Source organism: Aulonocara stuartgranti, assembly GCF_965226115.1.
Source record: "Aulonocara stuartgranti genome assembly, chromosome: 10".
NCBI lineage: Eukaryota > Metazoa > Chordata > Actinopteri > Cichliformes > Cichlidae > Aulonocara > Aulonocara stuartgranti.
In genome coordinates, this window is record NC_138946.1 from 9,033,711 (window position 1) to 9,051,255 (window position 17,545).

General features: G+C 39.5%; 2 protein-coding genes across 5 annotated transcripts in view; both read left to right on the forward strand.

The window, feature by feature from the left end:
- Positions 1-7,349, forward strand: part of usp28 (ubiquitin specific peptidase 28) — a 26,061-nt gene extending 18,712 nt beyond the window's left edge. For all 3 annotated transcript variants that reach the window (XM_082549398.1, XM_082549396.1, XM_082549397.1), the window contains exons 19-26: positions 73-354; positions 630-725; positions 1,320-1,498; positions 1,813-1,891; positions 2,752-2,831; positions 3,294-3,417; positions 5,113-5,311; positions 6,114-7,349. In XM_082549398.1, coding sequence (XP_082405524.1) covers positions 73-354; positions 630-725; positions 1,320-1,498; positions 1,813-1,891; positions 2,752-2,831; positions 3,294-3,417; positions 5,113-5,311; positions 6,114-6,289 — 1,215 coding nt within the window. In that variant the 3' untranslated portion in view covers positions 6,290-7,349. The remainder of the gene's footprint in view (positions 1-72; positions 355-629; positions 726-1,319; positions 1,499-1,812; positions 1,892-2,751; positions 2,832-3,293; positions 3,418-5,112; positions 5,312-6,113) is intronic.
- Positions 7,350-9,650: 2,301 nt separating this feature from the next.
- On the forward strand, positions 9,651-15,608 carry orai2 (ORAI calcium release-activated calcium modulator 2). 2 transcript variants are annotated; one of them, XM_082548453.1, is made up of 3 exons: positions 9,651-9,983; positions 11,611-11,834; positions 12,741-15,608. In XM_082548453.1, exons 2-3 carry the CDS (start codon positions 11,616-11,618, stop codon positions 13,308-13,310), a joined length of 789 nt encoding a protein of 262 aa, XP_082404579.1. In that variant the 5' UTR covers positions 9,651-9,983; positions 11,611-11,615; the 3' UTR covers positions 13,311-15,608. The 2 variants fall into 2 exon arrangements, with proteins under 2 accessions (XP_082404579.1, XP_082404578.1); XM_082548452.1 differs by having other exon boundaries at positions 9,652-9,967.
- Positions 15,609-17,545: the final 1,937 nt, after the last annotated feature.

Below are 17,545 nucleotides of genomic sequence, written 5' to 3' on the forward strand. Positions count from 1 at the left end.
AAGCTGTGAAAGCATACGCTGATATAAGAGAGTATATACTAACGTGTTCTATCTGAAAACTTTCTCTGTCAGATCCCTGGCCCTGATGTAGAGCTTTGCGATCAGACACCATCTGACATCCACGTAGAGAAGGATGACCCAGAGGTGGCCGGCCTCGTCTCTGAAACTGAAGAAGAGCCCCAGGCTTCTGGAGAGGCTCCTGAACCTATCGCAGAGCAAAGCAATCAGGAGCAGCAGCAGCAGCAGGAGGTTCCAGCCAGACCACGACAGACTGAGAATGAGGTCTCAGAAGTGGAGATCCCCAATGTGGGCCGGATCATGGTGAGGGCGGATGCTGACGGATACAATGAAGAGGTAAGGCCTAATGTCTTAATGGAGTGTGATTTAAGCAGTTATAAATACATACCTGCAGCTGATAGCTTTCCTAGTCAGTGGACACAAATATAAGCTAAATGATCAAATGCAGGGTTAATGTAAACGTTGATGAGATTTAAAGAGATACAATAGGTTTTGAGTCATATATCATATGTGTCATATGTTTTTTCTTTGTTTACCCTTTGGACTAATTATCTGTCATTTCATGGTATAATCATTCTCTTTTTTCTCTACATTGTCATGTCATTTCCCAGATGATGCTAACTCCAGCTATGCAGGGTGTCATTCTAGCCATAGCCAAGGCCAGACAAATTTTTGATAAGGAGGGTCCTGAGGCTGGCCTCATCAAGGTATTTTTTGTTTGGGATATTGATGTTCTTTTAATCACACATCAACTCTAAATTGCAAAAAATCTGTAAAAGCTGTATGACTGATTTGACCTGATTTAGACCCAGATACTCATAAACTGTCCTTGGATCAACCCGTGCTCTAATTGCAGTTTTTATCTCTCTGCGAGACAGTTTTATTAAAAATCCACTCAAAAACAAAAATGCGCATTTTATGGGACTTTTTCGGTAGATGTTAATCCCTGAAGGAATTCCTTTTATCCTAAACTGGAGGTTCTCTTGCAATAAGCTCGGGAAGCAAGATTCACTTTGCAGGGTGAGAAGCCTCTTGAAGTATTCTTTCTGTATTTGATAAAGAACTTCTATGAAGCACAGTGTTTCATATTTAAAAAGATTAACATCAATAGCAAGATCTGTATTTTAACTTTGTCACTAAAGTCATGATGAAATCCCCATATTTCCTAGATTTTAAACAACAAAGAAAATACTTTAACTTGTGAAATGTGCGGTCCTTGTATAAGTCACACTGAGGCCTTAAAGTGTACAATTAATTAAATAAAGCATTAAAAACATTAAAATTTCCCGTGGTTCTTTCAGGCTTTCCATGAAGAGTATTCGCGCTTGTATGAGCTCTCTGAAGAGGAGACCACACCACAGGAGGATGCACGTCTGCAGCACGCTCTGGTCTACTTCTTCCAGAACAAGGCACCCAAGCGTGTCATTGAGAGGACGCTGCTTGAGCAGTTTACTGACCGCAACCTCAGTTTTGATGAGAGGTGCACACAGTCCTTGAGTGGCCAAAATAATTGTAACACAGATGAATTTTGTCCTAGATTACCCCAAATAAAAAAGTTTATAAATGAACTAACATAGAACAGAGGCATTTCAAGGTTGTAGCGTGTGTGTATATACAGGAATAGGAGTGTAATACTGTGGCTGGAAAGCAGAATGGTAACTAAAAATACAGTAGAATATATAGCATGCATATTGTGCCATCTAGTGTCCAGAGTTCAGAGCTGTAACTTTACAGTATCTTCTCCTTTCCATGCATTTGCTGTTAAACTTCATTTATCATTTTTGGTACTTACAGAGCCATCAGTATCATGAGGGAAGCCCGGGCCAAACTTCGTCTCATTAAGCCAGAAGACATGGACATGGAAGAATACATGGTACCGTCTCTAGGCTGAACGGATAAAATGTTTGATTTTTTTTATGCAGGGAAAACATCATAAATATGCAAATAAAGAAATTAGTATAATTTTCAAACAGATATTTGATGAAAAAATGTCATTAGGTCCATGATGCAATATGGCAGTGATCTGTAACAGCAGCTGAGACTTGCCCCCAAAACAGAACAGGGGCAGACATCTGTTAAGTAGCTTCACTGGGTTGAATTTTTGTTCCACTGCTGAGCATCTGTGGAAAATTAGTGGCTCTGTTAACAGATTTGTGGCCAAATCACCTCATTCTTGCCTTTAATAGCAATAAAAGGCTAAAAATCCAAAAGTAAAAATAGACACCCTGCACTGCTCTCAAATGTCAGTTTTATAAAATATTTTGCGTTTATAAAAATATTATTACATGGCTATCTCAGCTTTATGAAGGAAGTTTGTTTGTGTTCAGTATATTAAATCCCTAATCTGTGTTTATTTGGGTCTGCGTGGTTGACATTCCAGTAGGGAGCATGTAAACCCAGTGACATTTGTTCACACTGGAATGAGAACTATGTCCAGCATGGGAAGACAGCTGGGATGGTGAAGACACCAATCACAGACTGCAGTAATAAACTGTTTCTTATATCAAGAATATAGCATAAACCTAACACCAAACTTGTCTTTGATTAAATGACATATTCTCTATGTCTTTATATCTGTGCAGCCTCTAACAGTCTGATTTTACTTCTTTTTTTTTCTTTTCTTTTTTTCTACAAAATAGAAGTTTTTATTCAAATACTGTCAAGTGGAAAAAATAGGAGGAGTGTAAAAGAGGGAATTACGTGATGGTGATATTTCTGTTTGCTCTCTCACAGCAGTGGCATGACGATTACAGGCTGTTCAGGACGGTCTTTGTCTATCTGTTGACTGGGCTGGAGCATTACCAGCACAGGAAGTAGGTGTCGAATATTCAGCACAACCCTACCCGATCAGCATGTGTCTGACCACATTTTTCCAGATTAATATATGGTTGTTTGTGCTCATTCGTGCGTTACACATAAAAAATCTCACACATCACTGATCCTTTTGACACTGCCTATTAAGTTATGAATTCTTTACACAGAGTAAAGATGCACTCATTTAAAGCCAGGATATACATACCAAAGAATAGTTAATGATAGTACAGTTCAGATATCTATATCCTTGAATACTATAACTCTAGAGTAACATAACACGAAACAATTTCTAAAAGCATGGGGACCCTCATTTTAAATACTTTTCATATGTTTTCAGATCATAAAACTAAATATTTTGCTTACATTTTGATTACATTGTGTGGGAAATAACCATTTCTTTTTTTACAAAAAGTGTATTTTTTGTGTAATATGACAGCAGTTGTTGCCTTTGCGTACTGCAGGATGCGTGATGCACTGAATTACTTGGCCCACGCCTACGAGACCAACAGCACCCTGCTGCGAAACGGAGAGAAACGTGGTGTGGACAAGTCTCTCATTGCTGTTTACAGGAGGAAGTGTCTCACTGTGAGTAGGACTATTTTCCACTCCGTCGAATTGCAGATAGATCGCTGAGCTCGATTCTTCTCTATAAAGTCTGAAATATCAATAAAGAAAAATTATCTAAAAATAAGAGGTTTTGGTTTGCTTAAAATAAGATGTTTGCAGATCATTAGAATCCATCCTCTGGGAGTGATCCATGTCCCCCTGACATTTTCTAAAATATATTTCTCTGTACCAAAAATGTCGATAGAAGGACTGACTGGCCAAGAGGGCCACATTTAGGAGAGGAAATGTTTTGATAAGCTGCGCTTGGTTTAGTTTCCCATTACAGCCTGTATAAAATCTAGTCGGACAGTATTAGAGCAGGAGTAGATTTGTTCTCCAATGTATTGAATTTTATAAAGTATATTGACTTGGAAACGACGGTTCTTTAATTGCTGTTTTGCAGCTTTTGATTGTGTCTCTCGAACCTTTACTTTTAAAATGCCCTACATTTAAAATAGTTTAGTATCAACCTCATTTTGAATTTGATGGCAGCAACACGTCTCAAAAAAGTTGGGACCAAGGCAACTGGTGTGAGTGGTGCTAAAAAGAAACCGCTGGAGGAACAATTTTCACTACTTAGGTTAACTGGCAACAGGTCAGTTACATGATTGGGTAACTAGTCAGGCAGCGTTTCTCATAAGTAAAGCAGACAGAGGTTCACCAATCTTCAAAAAGAAAATGTGTCTGCCAATTGTGGAAAAATTTCAGAATAATGTTCCTCCATGTAAAATTGCAAAGACTCGTGAAATATGACTCGTGAAATATCATGAAAAGGTTCTAAAATTTGGAAAAATCTGAATGCCTGTGATTTTCAGGCCCTCAGGCAGCACTATAATAAAATCAGGCCTGATTCTGTTATGGAAATCACTGCATGAGCTCAGGAAGACTTCCTGAAACTGGTGTCTGTGAATACAGTTCCCCATATTATCTGCAAATGCAGGTTAAAGCTCTGTCACGCAAAGAGGAAGCCATATATGAACATGATCCAGAAAGGCTGATGTTTTCTCTGGGTCACAGCTCATTTAAAACGGACTGAGCAAAAGTGGAAAACTGCTCCGTGGTCATGGACGCTGCATCCTCTGGACAAAAGAGGAAAGGGTTTATCCGACTTATCATCAGCACTCAGTTTAAAAAGCCTGCATTAGTGCCTATGGAATTGGCAGCTTACACATATGGAAAGGCTCCATTAGTGCTTAAAGATATATACAGGTTCTAGAACAACTTGTGCTCCCATCTAGATGACAGTTTTTTCAGGAAAGACCTTGAATATTTCGGCAAGACAATGCTAAACCGCATGCTGAATCTATTACAACAGCATGGCTTCATGCCCTGCAGTCCAGACCTTAAAACAGCTGAAAACATTTCATAAGCATAATCAAATGAATAAGATAAAACAAGGAAGCTCAGGACTGTTGAGCAGCTAGAATCCTCTATTAGACAAAAATGAGACAACATTCCCAAAAGTTCAGCAGCTGTTTTCCTGAGATCCCAGATGTTTACAGACTGCTGTTAAAAGGAGTTGAGAGGGCTACACAGTGGTTCCGGTGCTTGTGATTAAAATATAGGGTGATAACATGTGCAAATCATTGTATTCTGTTTTTTTTTACACTTTACACAGCATCCTAGCATTTTCAGAACAGGGTTTGTACATATGTCCTGTCATCCACCACACAGGCACTAAATGAGAGCGCATCGCAGCTATTTTGCAGCGGTGAGGAGGCCAAAGTAGAAGAGGGTATTGCCATCATGGATGAAGCCGTCATCCCCTGCCTTCACCTGATGAACCGGGACTCGACTTTACCCCAGGAAGACCGAGATGCAATGGAGGCCATCCGCAGCCACTGGTGCTGCTGCCTGGGCCGAGACATGGATCGTAAGTTTAGATTGTACATCAGTCTGTACCGTCCAGCTCTATTATTCTTATAGCTGTATACATGATGTCTCATATGATGAGCTAGAAGTTTTAATTACAGCAGCTCAAAAAGAAATAAATATATAAGGTGGCTTGCTGCCATGGTTTTGTGCATTTTCTGCAATACCGACTTTTAGGATGCTTTTAGGTTGCTGTAGGGTTTGCATCAAAAATGTCAAAATACACTCAATTATTTTTTAACTTTCAATAAACACAAATCATTAATTTTCAGTTAAATGCAACTGACATATATGAAAGAAAGGGTTTATTTTTTCAAATAATTCATCACTGAGGAAAATGTGCTTGATATAAACTGGATGTATACCAGTAAAGTAAATTTCATTTGACCAGATTCCATTAAATTTTACATTATGACTTATGTAACAAAATTATATGGAAAATTCACATGTAATCAAATTACTTTAAGTCAGCATGTTGGTGCATCTTGAATAAATATTTTATGTGTATACAGTAGATGAGGATCCCTTATTCTGAGAGTTTGAAATACATTTAAATTAAAAGGAATGTGGGACAGAGGCATAAAGGCTTATATTGAGTCAATACAGTATAAAGTTTGCATACTCAATAGTGTAGGTGCACCCTTAGACAACATTTTGCTGTAATTACACACATACATTTAATTCTATACCAGTAATGCTGCTAGCTAATTAAAATTTAAACCTTAAATTGAAACAAAACTGCAATAAAGAAAATCAACAATAAACTAAGTCGCTCACTTCTGCTGCTCTTCCTTTGTGTTCAGAGTCATTGCAGGTGAAGCTCGGCGAGTTGCTTCCCAGAGTTCTGGACGGTTCAACTGACACAGTAGTGCTTAAAGACCCACCCAAAGTCCACGTCACCCAGGCCTACGACCTGTGCAGTCGCCTGGCTGCTGTTATGGAATCCATCCACAACACATCAGTGGTCATTGTGAAGTGAAATCCCAACAACTCTTTTTAAACTATGTATCTTAACTGAAAGTGTCCCGGCTGATGGTTTCTTCTCCACTGACAGACTGTAGGGCGGAGACATCATGTAGTTTTAGCACAGATTGTTTATTTTAGTATATCTGCTGTTTTGCATTGCACACTTGCCTTGTTCACATAGCAAACCCTGTGGGTAAATGATGGACCATGCAGGGCTGTCACCACACGAATACATAATTATTACAAGAACACATATCGTGGCATTTTACCCCAAAAGCCTCAAAAAGAAGTCAATGTTCTTCTCAAGAATATTAAGGTATGCACTTTGACTGCTCACCATACGCAAACAGCTATAATGTGTAAAAGAGGTACAAACTGTACTTAAAATTTTAAGGACTACATCACAAGGATATGCAAAAAGAAGCCCAAAAGGTTGCAGTATTGCTATGTTTTGCCTGGTACAAGATGGAGAACCAGCAACTCTAAAGCGGGGATTATCTTTTCAGGTAACACCTAAAAGTTTGAAACTTGTCTGAAACTGTCTTTATGTTACCTGCTACAAAGAGACCGATAAAGATTTAAGTAGCTCTGACCATCTCAATTTACAAAACCAGCTTGCTGGAGAACAGTGAGGCATTGAAATTCTGATTGGTGCAAATGTTCATATATGGAAATGTTTAGCTGGGCTACCCCGTTAACTTGAAAAAGTGTTAACAGTTGTCCTGTCGCTCAGCTCTGCAGTAAGTGACTGGATTGATATTTGGATTGTGAATATACAAGACTAAAAAAAACCCACAAAATTTATACTGCACAGAAAATAATAGTGTTTAATAGATTTTTAAAAAATATATGTTTTATATTACTTTATTATCTTTGAAGGTCTATCTGTAAACGCTGTAAGCCTTTTGAAAGGAGACTTGATATTGGCAATCCTGTTTTGTGTCGCAGATGCAACACGTTATCGTGAATGAATGAGGATTTCTAGATGAGCTACTGTAACAGCCATTTTTGCCCACTGATTTCAGTCTTTCACTTGTGCTCTGTGATGATACAAATAAATGTTTTAAATACTCTCTGCGTGCTTATTATTGAGACTATTATTGTGACTTGTGTGGGCAGGCTTTGAAGCTGTTCCAGCTGTTGTTCCTTCCCAAAACCAAAGCAGCATCACAAACACCCAAACAGAATTAATCCGCCTAAGGAGTTTGGCTGTTCCCCAGTAAGTATTAAAGAAAAATAAATCAATGAGCAGCAATGTTTGGGGATTTTTTTTTGCATTATAGTAAACATCTTATTTTGGATAGATAGCACATATGCCATGTGTTTTAATCCACAGAAGATAATTGATAATACCCATTTCCGGGCTGGCTGCTTCTTCCAAGGAGTCATACTTTATTGTATTTTTTTTTTTCAAGTTGACTTGTGCACTAGTTGTCTTTATGCATATAAGACAAGGTTCTGTCATGGTTTGGTATTTCAGCCAGTGGTGTTGGAGATTGATGGAATTATGAACACAGAAAAGGACCATCAAATTTTGATCTGCCATGCAAAATTATCTAGAAAGTATCTGACTAGCAACAGCTTCAACATGGCAGTAATCCCAAACACACTGCGCAGATGCAGTAAATGCTTACCTGGTTAAAAAAGACACAATTGAACACTATCAGCCATGGATTGGCCTCCTCAGCTTCCAGAAGCAGTGTGGGATCATCTTGACAGAGAGCAGAACAAATGCAGGCAGCATCCAAAGAAGAGCTTTGAATCTCCTTCAAGACCCCTGGAGAACAATTCCTGGAGTTACTTAAAGAAAGTACAGGACAGCTTACCTAAGACACCCAGTTGCTGAAGAGTAAAGGTGGTCACACCAAATATTGATTTTCAAGCTTGTTAGAATTGTATAAACTATGTTTGTCCTCAAATATTGTATTTTCACTGATGTTTGCTTGCTTTTTTAACTACACGTATTTTCCTAGAAAAATATAATGAAATAAGAAGGGCTCCAGACTTTTGCACAGTACTGTAAATCTACAATAAGAACCAGTTATGTTACAGAAGTCAGACACACTTACCTCTCATTGGCCTATTAACAGATTTCTTTACATTAGGATAATACCAGATTTAGTTGGATTTTTTTCTTCTTCTTTTACTCTCAATGAGTTAATTTCATCTGCTGATTAGACCACGTGTAAATCTATTGCTATTTATGATCTCTCTGCAGTTATACTGAGATTAAGACAATAATACTTGAGAGTCAGAGTTGGCACGAGGTGGATTAAGATCTGATTTTTGCTAGTCAGCATTGTTGAAGGATGTCAAGGGGGGCTGTTGATATGTCTACAGCTGTTTGAAGTTTTCAGGACATGTAGTGTTATTGTTCCATCTGAAGTTCATCATTTGAGGAATGCAGCAACATTTTTAAAGGAGCATAGAAGTCCAGTGTTTCCCGGATTATATCTGGGACCACTTCAGCACACACACTGCTCTTTACAAACAGCAGTGACTGTTCTGTTTGTAAAGAGTTTCGCAATCCTCACAGCAGGTGCAAAGGCATGACCAGCTACTTTCAGCAACTACATAGGTATTCAACAACAAAAGCATGTGTGCAAATTAAATAGACAATTTGTCAAGAGTTACTCTTAAAATATAATTTCAGAAACAACCAAAAAAAGATCTCTACAGGTAAGTAGTTTTGTGCATAAGGCAAGATTTCTCATAATATACAATACAATATTTCAGCCACAGGAAACTGACATGAGTGGCAAGCGTGAGCCTGGCTCCTGGATGAAAAATCTTTAAATAGATGCATCTAAAAAAAAAAAGTTTTGACAGCAGTAAATGCACTTCCACATACTGGCATTTTGCTAGTGCCAGTGGTGTGAGGGATATAACCACTCTGTCAGCTTTACAGAGGATATTACCTCCAAAATAGCCCTGGATGATCTTACCCACCAGTTACAGTTAGTTGCACTTTTGAGTTTGATCTAAAATTAACATTACAGGTCTTATTACATACTTTAAGAGGTATAATAACATTATTTAATTTATGTATCTTATTAACCCAGTGAGAGGCCTACTTTAGAGATTGTGACATAAAGCATTGCTGGGTCTAGAAACAATCACAACATGGTGCAAGTCATTTTTCTAAACCCAGTCTAGACAACTATTTATGCTTATAATGCAGTGTTATTGGGAACAGGGTTCACTGTTAAACTTTCTTTAATTGTTTTTAAGTGTTCTATGTGGAATTATTTTATGCATTAACAATGAAAGGGGCTTTTTGAACAGTCTTCCTTGTATTGTAGGAGACACCGGGAGGCTTCAACCTGCTTTTATTTTGAAAGTTACACGCCCAAGCGGAAACCTTTTATTTTAAGGACTTTAGTTTTCCTCAGCTTCCGTTCTGCACTCTGCTGGGACCGCACCATCCGAACCAGGAAACCAGGCGGCAGGTGAACTTACTTGGAATTGAAGCGCAACTGTCACGCAGGTTGTCGGGGTATGGAGGAGAGCAGTGCAGTTGGAGGACCTGGTTCAGATGCAGGAGTGAAACGGGGGTACTTTTATTGATTAACTACAAGCCAAGAGCGGAAGTTGTTTGACTAAAACACCCGGAGAGGACCGGAGAGCGTTCATTTGTCGGGTGGCAACGTGGAGAGAGGACTGTCTCGGAGTTTGCACCCGTAATTAAAAGGTACTTTGGCGGATAGGTAAGACGGAAAGTTAAGGAACAGGCGAACTTGCTGAGAATGGCTAGCTAAATAAGCTAGCTGGTAGAGACCTGCTTTTTCTGAATTTTGTTATGGTGCTCATATCAGGTGAAGATGGACTCAGGCTAAAATGCGCACCAGATTTTTTGCATAAGTATTCGCATTATGTCTTCCGGCTTTTACTGTTTAACGCTGACTGAAATAACAGCGGTATTTTTGCTTTCTGTTAGCGAAACTCTGTAAACGGATCCTGCCAACTTACCAGAGTTCTAAATATACATAGAGACGTAAAGGTGCACCCATCTGCTGAAACGTGTTACCCCTGCAAAATCATGGGGCCACCGTTTTGCACTTGTCTGTCTGTGTCTGTGTGTGTGTGTGTGTGTGTGTGTGTATATATATATATATAGATAGATGGAGAGAAAGAGAGTGGGCGAGATAGATATATAGATAGTGGTGCGCACTAACTATCATAAGCACTGACGCATTAATGGTTAAAGTGCAAACTGTAAAATTCAGTGGTTTGTGTTTGCACAGCCTGTGCTTGCACATCGTGAAGGGAGATAGACGTACTGCTGCTGTGCAGTTTGTTGAATGTTGTTGTTGAGTGCATCACTTTAGAATATGCCAGTGGATATGTGCTTATATATACATGCTTAAGTCTTTGCTTTTTTCATGTGTTTTTACTCATGGCATGGCTGTTTGTATTCATGCGTTAACTTTGTCTTTTTTTCCCACAATAGTGATTTCCTGTTCCCTCCCTTTAGCTCCCCTGGCTCTTTGCCAATAGGTTGTTGGTGCAAAACATTGTTGAGACAGCCCCCCTGTTCTCTCTCACACTCACACACACAGAGTTTGGGAGTATTTGGATAGTGAGCTCCTGTGATTGATGGTCAGGAGAAAACACAGCAAAGATAAACATTCACAACCGAGCATTTCTTTATATATAAACTTTATTGGGTTACTATGATAACATCGCAGTTAATAAACTGAAGGACCCATGATGTATCTTTTTTTTTTCTTTTTTGTAATATGTAAACAGACCTAGATATGGGCAGGAGCTGGTAAACCATCTTGGCTATAAATGCTGCAGTATTGTATGGTTAAAAATATGAATGTCACAGATTGATGATTTATGAGCTACAATTGTCCACAGCAGCATCACCAAATGTAAATTTTTGTATCTGATGCGTATCTCCTGTGACCACAAGGGAAGTTTTCTGTTTTCAAAATGAGTCACTTAAAAAAAAAGGTTGGTTTTGTTAAATGTCCCACAGTACGCTGATCACAAGGTTAACACTGTCTCCTGTTTCTCAATCAATCATAATTTGGTGATTAATTTGAGGAAGTGCTTTCAAAATAAAGTTCATGGTAATGTGATAGAATAGCGGTTAACAGCTGTGACTGTTAACCGCTAAAGTAAGAATCACGCTAAAGTAGCTTCATTTTTTGCATAAAAGTGGTACATGTCAAAGGGTTCTTGCAGGAGATTTAAAAAAAAAAAACTTTTGTTATTATCACTTAAACATGCCACGTGTATTAATCTCATATCTCTAATCTTAATCTGTAATGGGATCTGAGACACCAGGTCATTGATGTGATTCTGTCTCTGCTTCATATCCACCAGGTGAAATGAGCAGTGAGCTGAATGTGCCTATGGGTTCTCCAGCAGAGCATGCCCCAGACAACAGTGGGATGGACTACAGGGACTGGGTGCGACGTAGTTACCTGGAGTTGGTCAGCTCCAACCACCACTCAGTGCAGGCACTGTCATGGAGGAAACTCTATCTGAGCCGTGCCAAGCTGAAGGCCTCCAGCAGGACCTCTGCACTGTTGTCTGGCTTTGCAATGGTTAGTCAGTTTAGTCTAATATGAAAAATCCCCACTAACCTGCAGGAAGGAAGTGGTTTTAAATGTCATGTTTGTGCTGTCCATTTGCATTCTTAATGGGATGAGTGTTTTTTCTGACAATATAAATTAAATATATCGTTAAAGTTGATGAATTAAGTTTTTGACAGAGAAGCACATCTTGTGTTCTGTTGTGATCAAATTTGGACAGCAATTTTCCCACAAAGTAACAGCTATATAGTTAACTTAGTTGCTGTTTTGTTATCTCCATAGTAAATTAATTATTTTGCTCATCAAGAAGAAGCATTTGTAGCTGTTCTGGCATTGTGGCTTCTCACAAGACAAGCCACAGCCTCTGTTGCTATGGAGAGTAAGGCAGACAGAGCAAAACGCATTGCCTTCGAAACAGAATCTGACACTGACCCAGAAACTGAAATTTCATAAACCGCTTCATTTCCTGTGTGTGTGTGTGTGTGTGTGTGTGTGTGTGTGTGTGTGTGTGTGTGCGCGCGCGCCACCGGGTCTTTGCTGGGCCAATTCTGGCCCTCTTGCCTTATGCTTGACACCCCTGATCATTGGAGTTAGAGATTTATTCATGCTGAAGCCAATTCAAGCCTCCATTTGAGGGACTGCAGTTTGTTGGCTTTATTTTTCAGCCCTGGAAGCATGGTGGTTGTTATCTGACTTGAGAGTTAACATTCCAGAAAGTTTCTGAAGGCTTAGACTTGCCAAAAAACTGCTCTTTCTTAGTGGCTTAAATACTTCTGACCACAGTTAATGGGACCTCATACAGAAGGGTTAGAAAATGCCTGAAATTCTTTGCGTAGTATAGTTTGCATTGTGTTGGTGTGCTTTGATGTACTCATGGATGTAGAGTAATTTGGATATGTCTCTGTTTAAATGTCTCAGGTGGCCATGGTTGAGGTGCAGCTGGAAGTTCAATACAGTTACCCTCGTCTGCTTCTCATCGCCTTCAGTGTGTGCACCACCATCCTGGTGGCAGTGCACCTCTTTGCTCTGCTGATCAGCACCTGCATTCTTCCTAATGTGGAAGCTGTCAGCAACATCCACAACCTCAACTCCGTCAGCGAGTCGCCTCACGAACGCATGCACTACTACATCGAGCTGGCCTGGGGCTTCTCCACGGCCTTGGGGATCCTGTTGTTTTTAGCAGAAGTGGTGCTCCTCTGCTGGATCAAGTTCTTGCCTGTAGAATCTGGCAAGATCAAAAAGACAACTACCACATCAGCCACCCCTCTGGAAACCACCACCCCCTCGCAGCAGAACCCCGGCTGGCAGGCTGCCCTGGCCTCCACCATCATCATGGTCCCAGTGGGGGTGATTTTTGTGGTGTTCACCATTCACTTCTATCGCTCTCTGGTTCGCCACAAGACAGAGCGCCACCACCAGGAGATCGAAGAACTGCACAAGATTAAGGTGCAGCTGGACGGCCACGAGAGAGGACTCCAGAATGTCTGAAGACATGACGGCAGCTTTAATGACTTCACTTTGTCTCATATATTTATCAAACCCTCTCTCCCTTTTCTAAAATGTATTCTGGTCACTTTTAATACCTTGGACATGTCAGCAGTGAGCTTTAAAGTGTTGCAGTGCCGACAACCAATGTGTTCCAGACTGCTAATTTATTCTTATGGTGAACTTGTATTGTAGGATTTGTGCAGTGACTTTTTTCTGTGCTTTCAATCTTTAATCTGTGCTGATGAAAGGTCAAGTTAAAAGGTTTACAGAAAAAAAGGGCTATTAAGTTCTGTGTGCCATTCTTGCTATATCTCTGTTTTCATGTTAGGGTTGGGAGCTGGTGATGATTCCATTGTTGCAATGTTTGTTCAGTCTGAGAATGACTCATTTTTTTGGAATCTCTTATAAGTCCTCACTTAATGGCATAAAAGTAACCAATAATTCTCAAAAAGTTGTTCTGATTAAGCTTTGTTTATCATCTTGCCTTAAGTAATTTGCCATAATGTAATGTGGCTTTTGTTTGATTATTGTCTTTTCTGAAAACTGGTCTCTATGCTCAGCTTTATTTAGGCATAACTGTGACAGAGAGAGCCATAGCGTGCAGTATTTGTCATGCAAAGTGTAACGATGCTTTTGAATGTTCAGCTTTTCCTACTGTTGTTACTGAAAACATGTTTCTTTATGCATCTGTACCATCCCTCCCACGCAGATGCCATTTTGTGGGAGGGATCATTATATTAATCGTCGTATACGTAACATTATAATGAGCCGAGCTACTCACAAAGATGAAAGAGATGCTCATAATCCTGTGACGCGGTTATCATATTGACCAAGGTTTTACTTCACTTGAAGATGACACATTTAGGTGCCATCAGATTCAAGTTAAAGAGTGTGTGTCTGAAAGGGGTCTGAGTCTCAATCCAGAGTGGAAAAATTCTACTTTAGAGAGAGGTTTGTAGAAGGTCTTTGATGTCAATTATGGAATTGGTCAGTTTACCTTTTTTTAATTAGTTGTACCAAGTTAAGGTTTAATATTTTTACAGCACTTATATCTGAACACTCATACAAGCCACATTCACCCACAAAGCACTTTCTGAATAACATGTATGCACTGGAAGCTATTTCTTACCCAGTGCTACTTAGACACAATCTGTAGGAGCTGGGAATCAAACCACCAACTTTCTAATCATTAGAGAACCTGCTCTACCTTCTGAGCCACAGCCATCCTGATATAGAAAGATGCAGCTTTTTGCACCTACATGCTTAACTCTATAATGACAGGCAAAGTGTAACTGCCAACAAAAACGCGAGTTGTGTGTAATTGTCAGATGGATTCTGTGAGAGACTCAAAGATTTGGCTTTGTATAGCAAAGTCAATACTTGATTTAGGTTTGATGAAATGCTACTGAACCCCAGACCTCATGCATTATGTGGTGGCCTTATTGCTCACCCTCAACCTGCCCCTCCAGTGGGGTATACAACAAACTGCAAGCAGCTGTGCGGTGTCTCTGTTCTGACTGGAGGGGAATTGTTAAACTAAGTGTCTATTGTTGGTATGTCTTAAAAAAGCTGCATTCTAGTGTTTTTTCAGCCAAAATCTCACAAATGCCTCAAACCTTTTTTTTTTTCCCTTTTTACTCAAATAGCTTTTACTGTCTGTTAAGACCTTGGATCCTTTGTAAAAGATGTCAAATGTGTCTATTCTGTATATACTGATGATGCACAAATTGCTTAAATATGAATGTGTTACTGTCCAAATATAGTTCTGCCTTACAGAATTGTTGCCTTTTATGAAACGCTGTTTTGCTAAAGGTCATAACACAAGTACATCTTTTGTTGGAAATGTAGTGAAGCTAAAATGTGAGTTGGGTGTCATCCAAATATTTGGAGGAAGAGTCACATATGAACAGTCACAAAGTGCATGTAACGAGCATGATTTATGGTGTTTACAGTTTTTTAAATGTTTTCAGTTAAGTGCGGGTCCATAAACGGAAATCCGCACGGCGAATGACGATGTTTGAAAAAAGAAAAATGTTCAAAACAACATTCCAAATATGACTGACCAAAGTGTTGCTCAGTTATGTGTCGTTTCTTTCTTTTCAGAACAGAAAAAAGTGCACTTGTAGTTTAATTGTACAGTAAGTAAGTGTCGGTTTCTTATCAAAGAACGTCCTCCATTGTGTTGTGTTTGTTGCTTCTTAAATGGATACTGCAGAGGACACGGAGACCTGTGCTGTAAGATAATTAACACCCTGAAGGCTACCAAAAATAAAAATAAAAAGTTCTCTGTGTCTTTTATGTCCACGTCCATTTTTAGGCACTGTGAAAAATAATGATTTATCTTCACTCTGTCTATTGAAATGAACTGACCTCGTGTGGCTTGACTAATGGCCACAGGAGGAAATGGTACTTGAGAAAAAGATAAATAAAATCAAACTTTTCCTGTCTTGTTGCTCCTGTCCCAACCAGGTAAACTAGTTCTGATAATCTTCTCAGGATGAGACTGAGGCCTGAAATGTCCAAACGTTCTTAAAAAAAAAAAGTCTTGTAATGTGAGGAGGTGTTATTGAGGTAACAGGTCACACTGTGTTGTTTTGTGACGCATTCCTGCAGTGCTACATGCTAATGGTAAAAACATCTTCAGACTACTGCTGTCAAAAACATAATGTCTTAGACAAACCTTTGTAAGGAACCTTATTTTAGTGATAAACGTCCTTCTGATGTTCTTTGAACATTTCTTGAGAAGGCCGTGAGAACGTCATCAACACTGTGGGAGGATTTCCTGCTAGCTGGGAACTTGCAGTTGCCAGTATTACAAAATAACTGATTGACTGTGACTGATTAGCAAGCCAAAGACATCCTGAACAGCACGAGACAGCAAAAAAGTAAAAGATCTCCAACATGCAATATCAATATGATAGTGCACTTTTTTAGCATTTTGCATGGCTTGAACGATCCACGGTATTTAAAGCCAGAGGTTTCTGTGTGTGGCACTGAGTTAAATCATCACTCTTAACAGTTTGATAAAAATGCTAAACAGTGATGATGAATATGGTGAGCAAACAGGAATTCTTGTACTCCTGAAATGTAAATTCTGCTTGAAATCATTTGTTTAGATGAGTGTCACCAAGTGAAGTTTAGCCCATGTCTAAGACTAGTGCAGTGCGCTATATGAAGCAGCGAGCATGCCTCTGCTCAGCAGTGGAGGACATTGTGCATATTTTGAAGCACTTAACCTTTGAAAGACTCAAACCTTGTAAGAGAAACCACACACCACACACACCATACACATCACTGCCAAGCACTTATCTGCAGAATCTCTCACACACACACACACACACACACACACCTTCAGACACCAAGTTCTTTTTTGCACGTTTCCATTGCTCTTCCATATACCAGGATTGCAGTGATTGGTTTCACTAAGGTATACTTAAGAGCATCTCAAATAACCATTTTGAGTTTGCAGTTTAGACTTTACTGAAGATTTTACTCGCGTTTACACGAGAAAGAGCTATCAATCTGTCAATCCTTTCCGTGTCCGGGTTAGGGTGTGTAAACGAGCGAGCATGCCTCTGCTCAGCAGTGGAGGACATTGTGCATATTTTGAAGCACTTAACCTTTGAAAGACTCAAACCTTGTAAGAGAAACAGAACTCTGTCCAGGATTCAGAGAACCATTAAGCCGGCTGCACAAAGACTACTGAAGGACGCTGGCTTTGACTTAAAAACAGACTTCAAAAAGAGAAACTTGAAACATTTTGGTGTCATTTTAGAATTCGGTCCAACATTTACAGCAAAGAGAGAATTTGAGATTCAGTAAAAAGAGACCTATGCTCATACATAGAGCTTTAAACATGGGTTGTCATCAAGGACTCTATATTTGCTTAGTTATAGAACACCCTTTCAGAAAGGACCTTCAGGTAGAGCAATCATTCATAGTTTGCAGTACATATTACCTGTGGTGTAGCACAGAGTTCAATTTTTAGGTCATTTTTTATTTTCTGTTTACATCTCTTTTTCCACTAGGAAAAATCACCGACTTCCATCAGGTGTTTTTCTTTACTGCTCCACAGACAACTGTGCAGCAATGCACAGTTCAAACCACATCAAGTTCGCCGATGACACGACTGTGTCAGCATACAGAGGAGGTGCAGCAGCTAACGGACTGGTGTAGAATCAACAACCTGTCTCTGAATGTTGACAAAACAAAGGAGATGATTGAGAGCACAGAGA

Coding starts and splice junctions, on each gene's coding strand:
- orai2 (XM_082548453.1), top strand. CDS start 11,616: ATGAGCAGTGAGCTGAATGTGCCTATGGGTTCTCCAGCAGAGCATGCC. Junction 11,835..12,740: donor TGTTGTCTGGCTTTGCAATG/GTTAGTCAGTTT, acceptor TAAATGTCTCAG/GTGGCCATGGTTGAGGTGCA.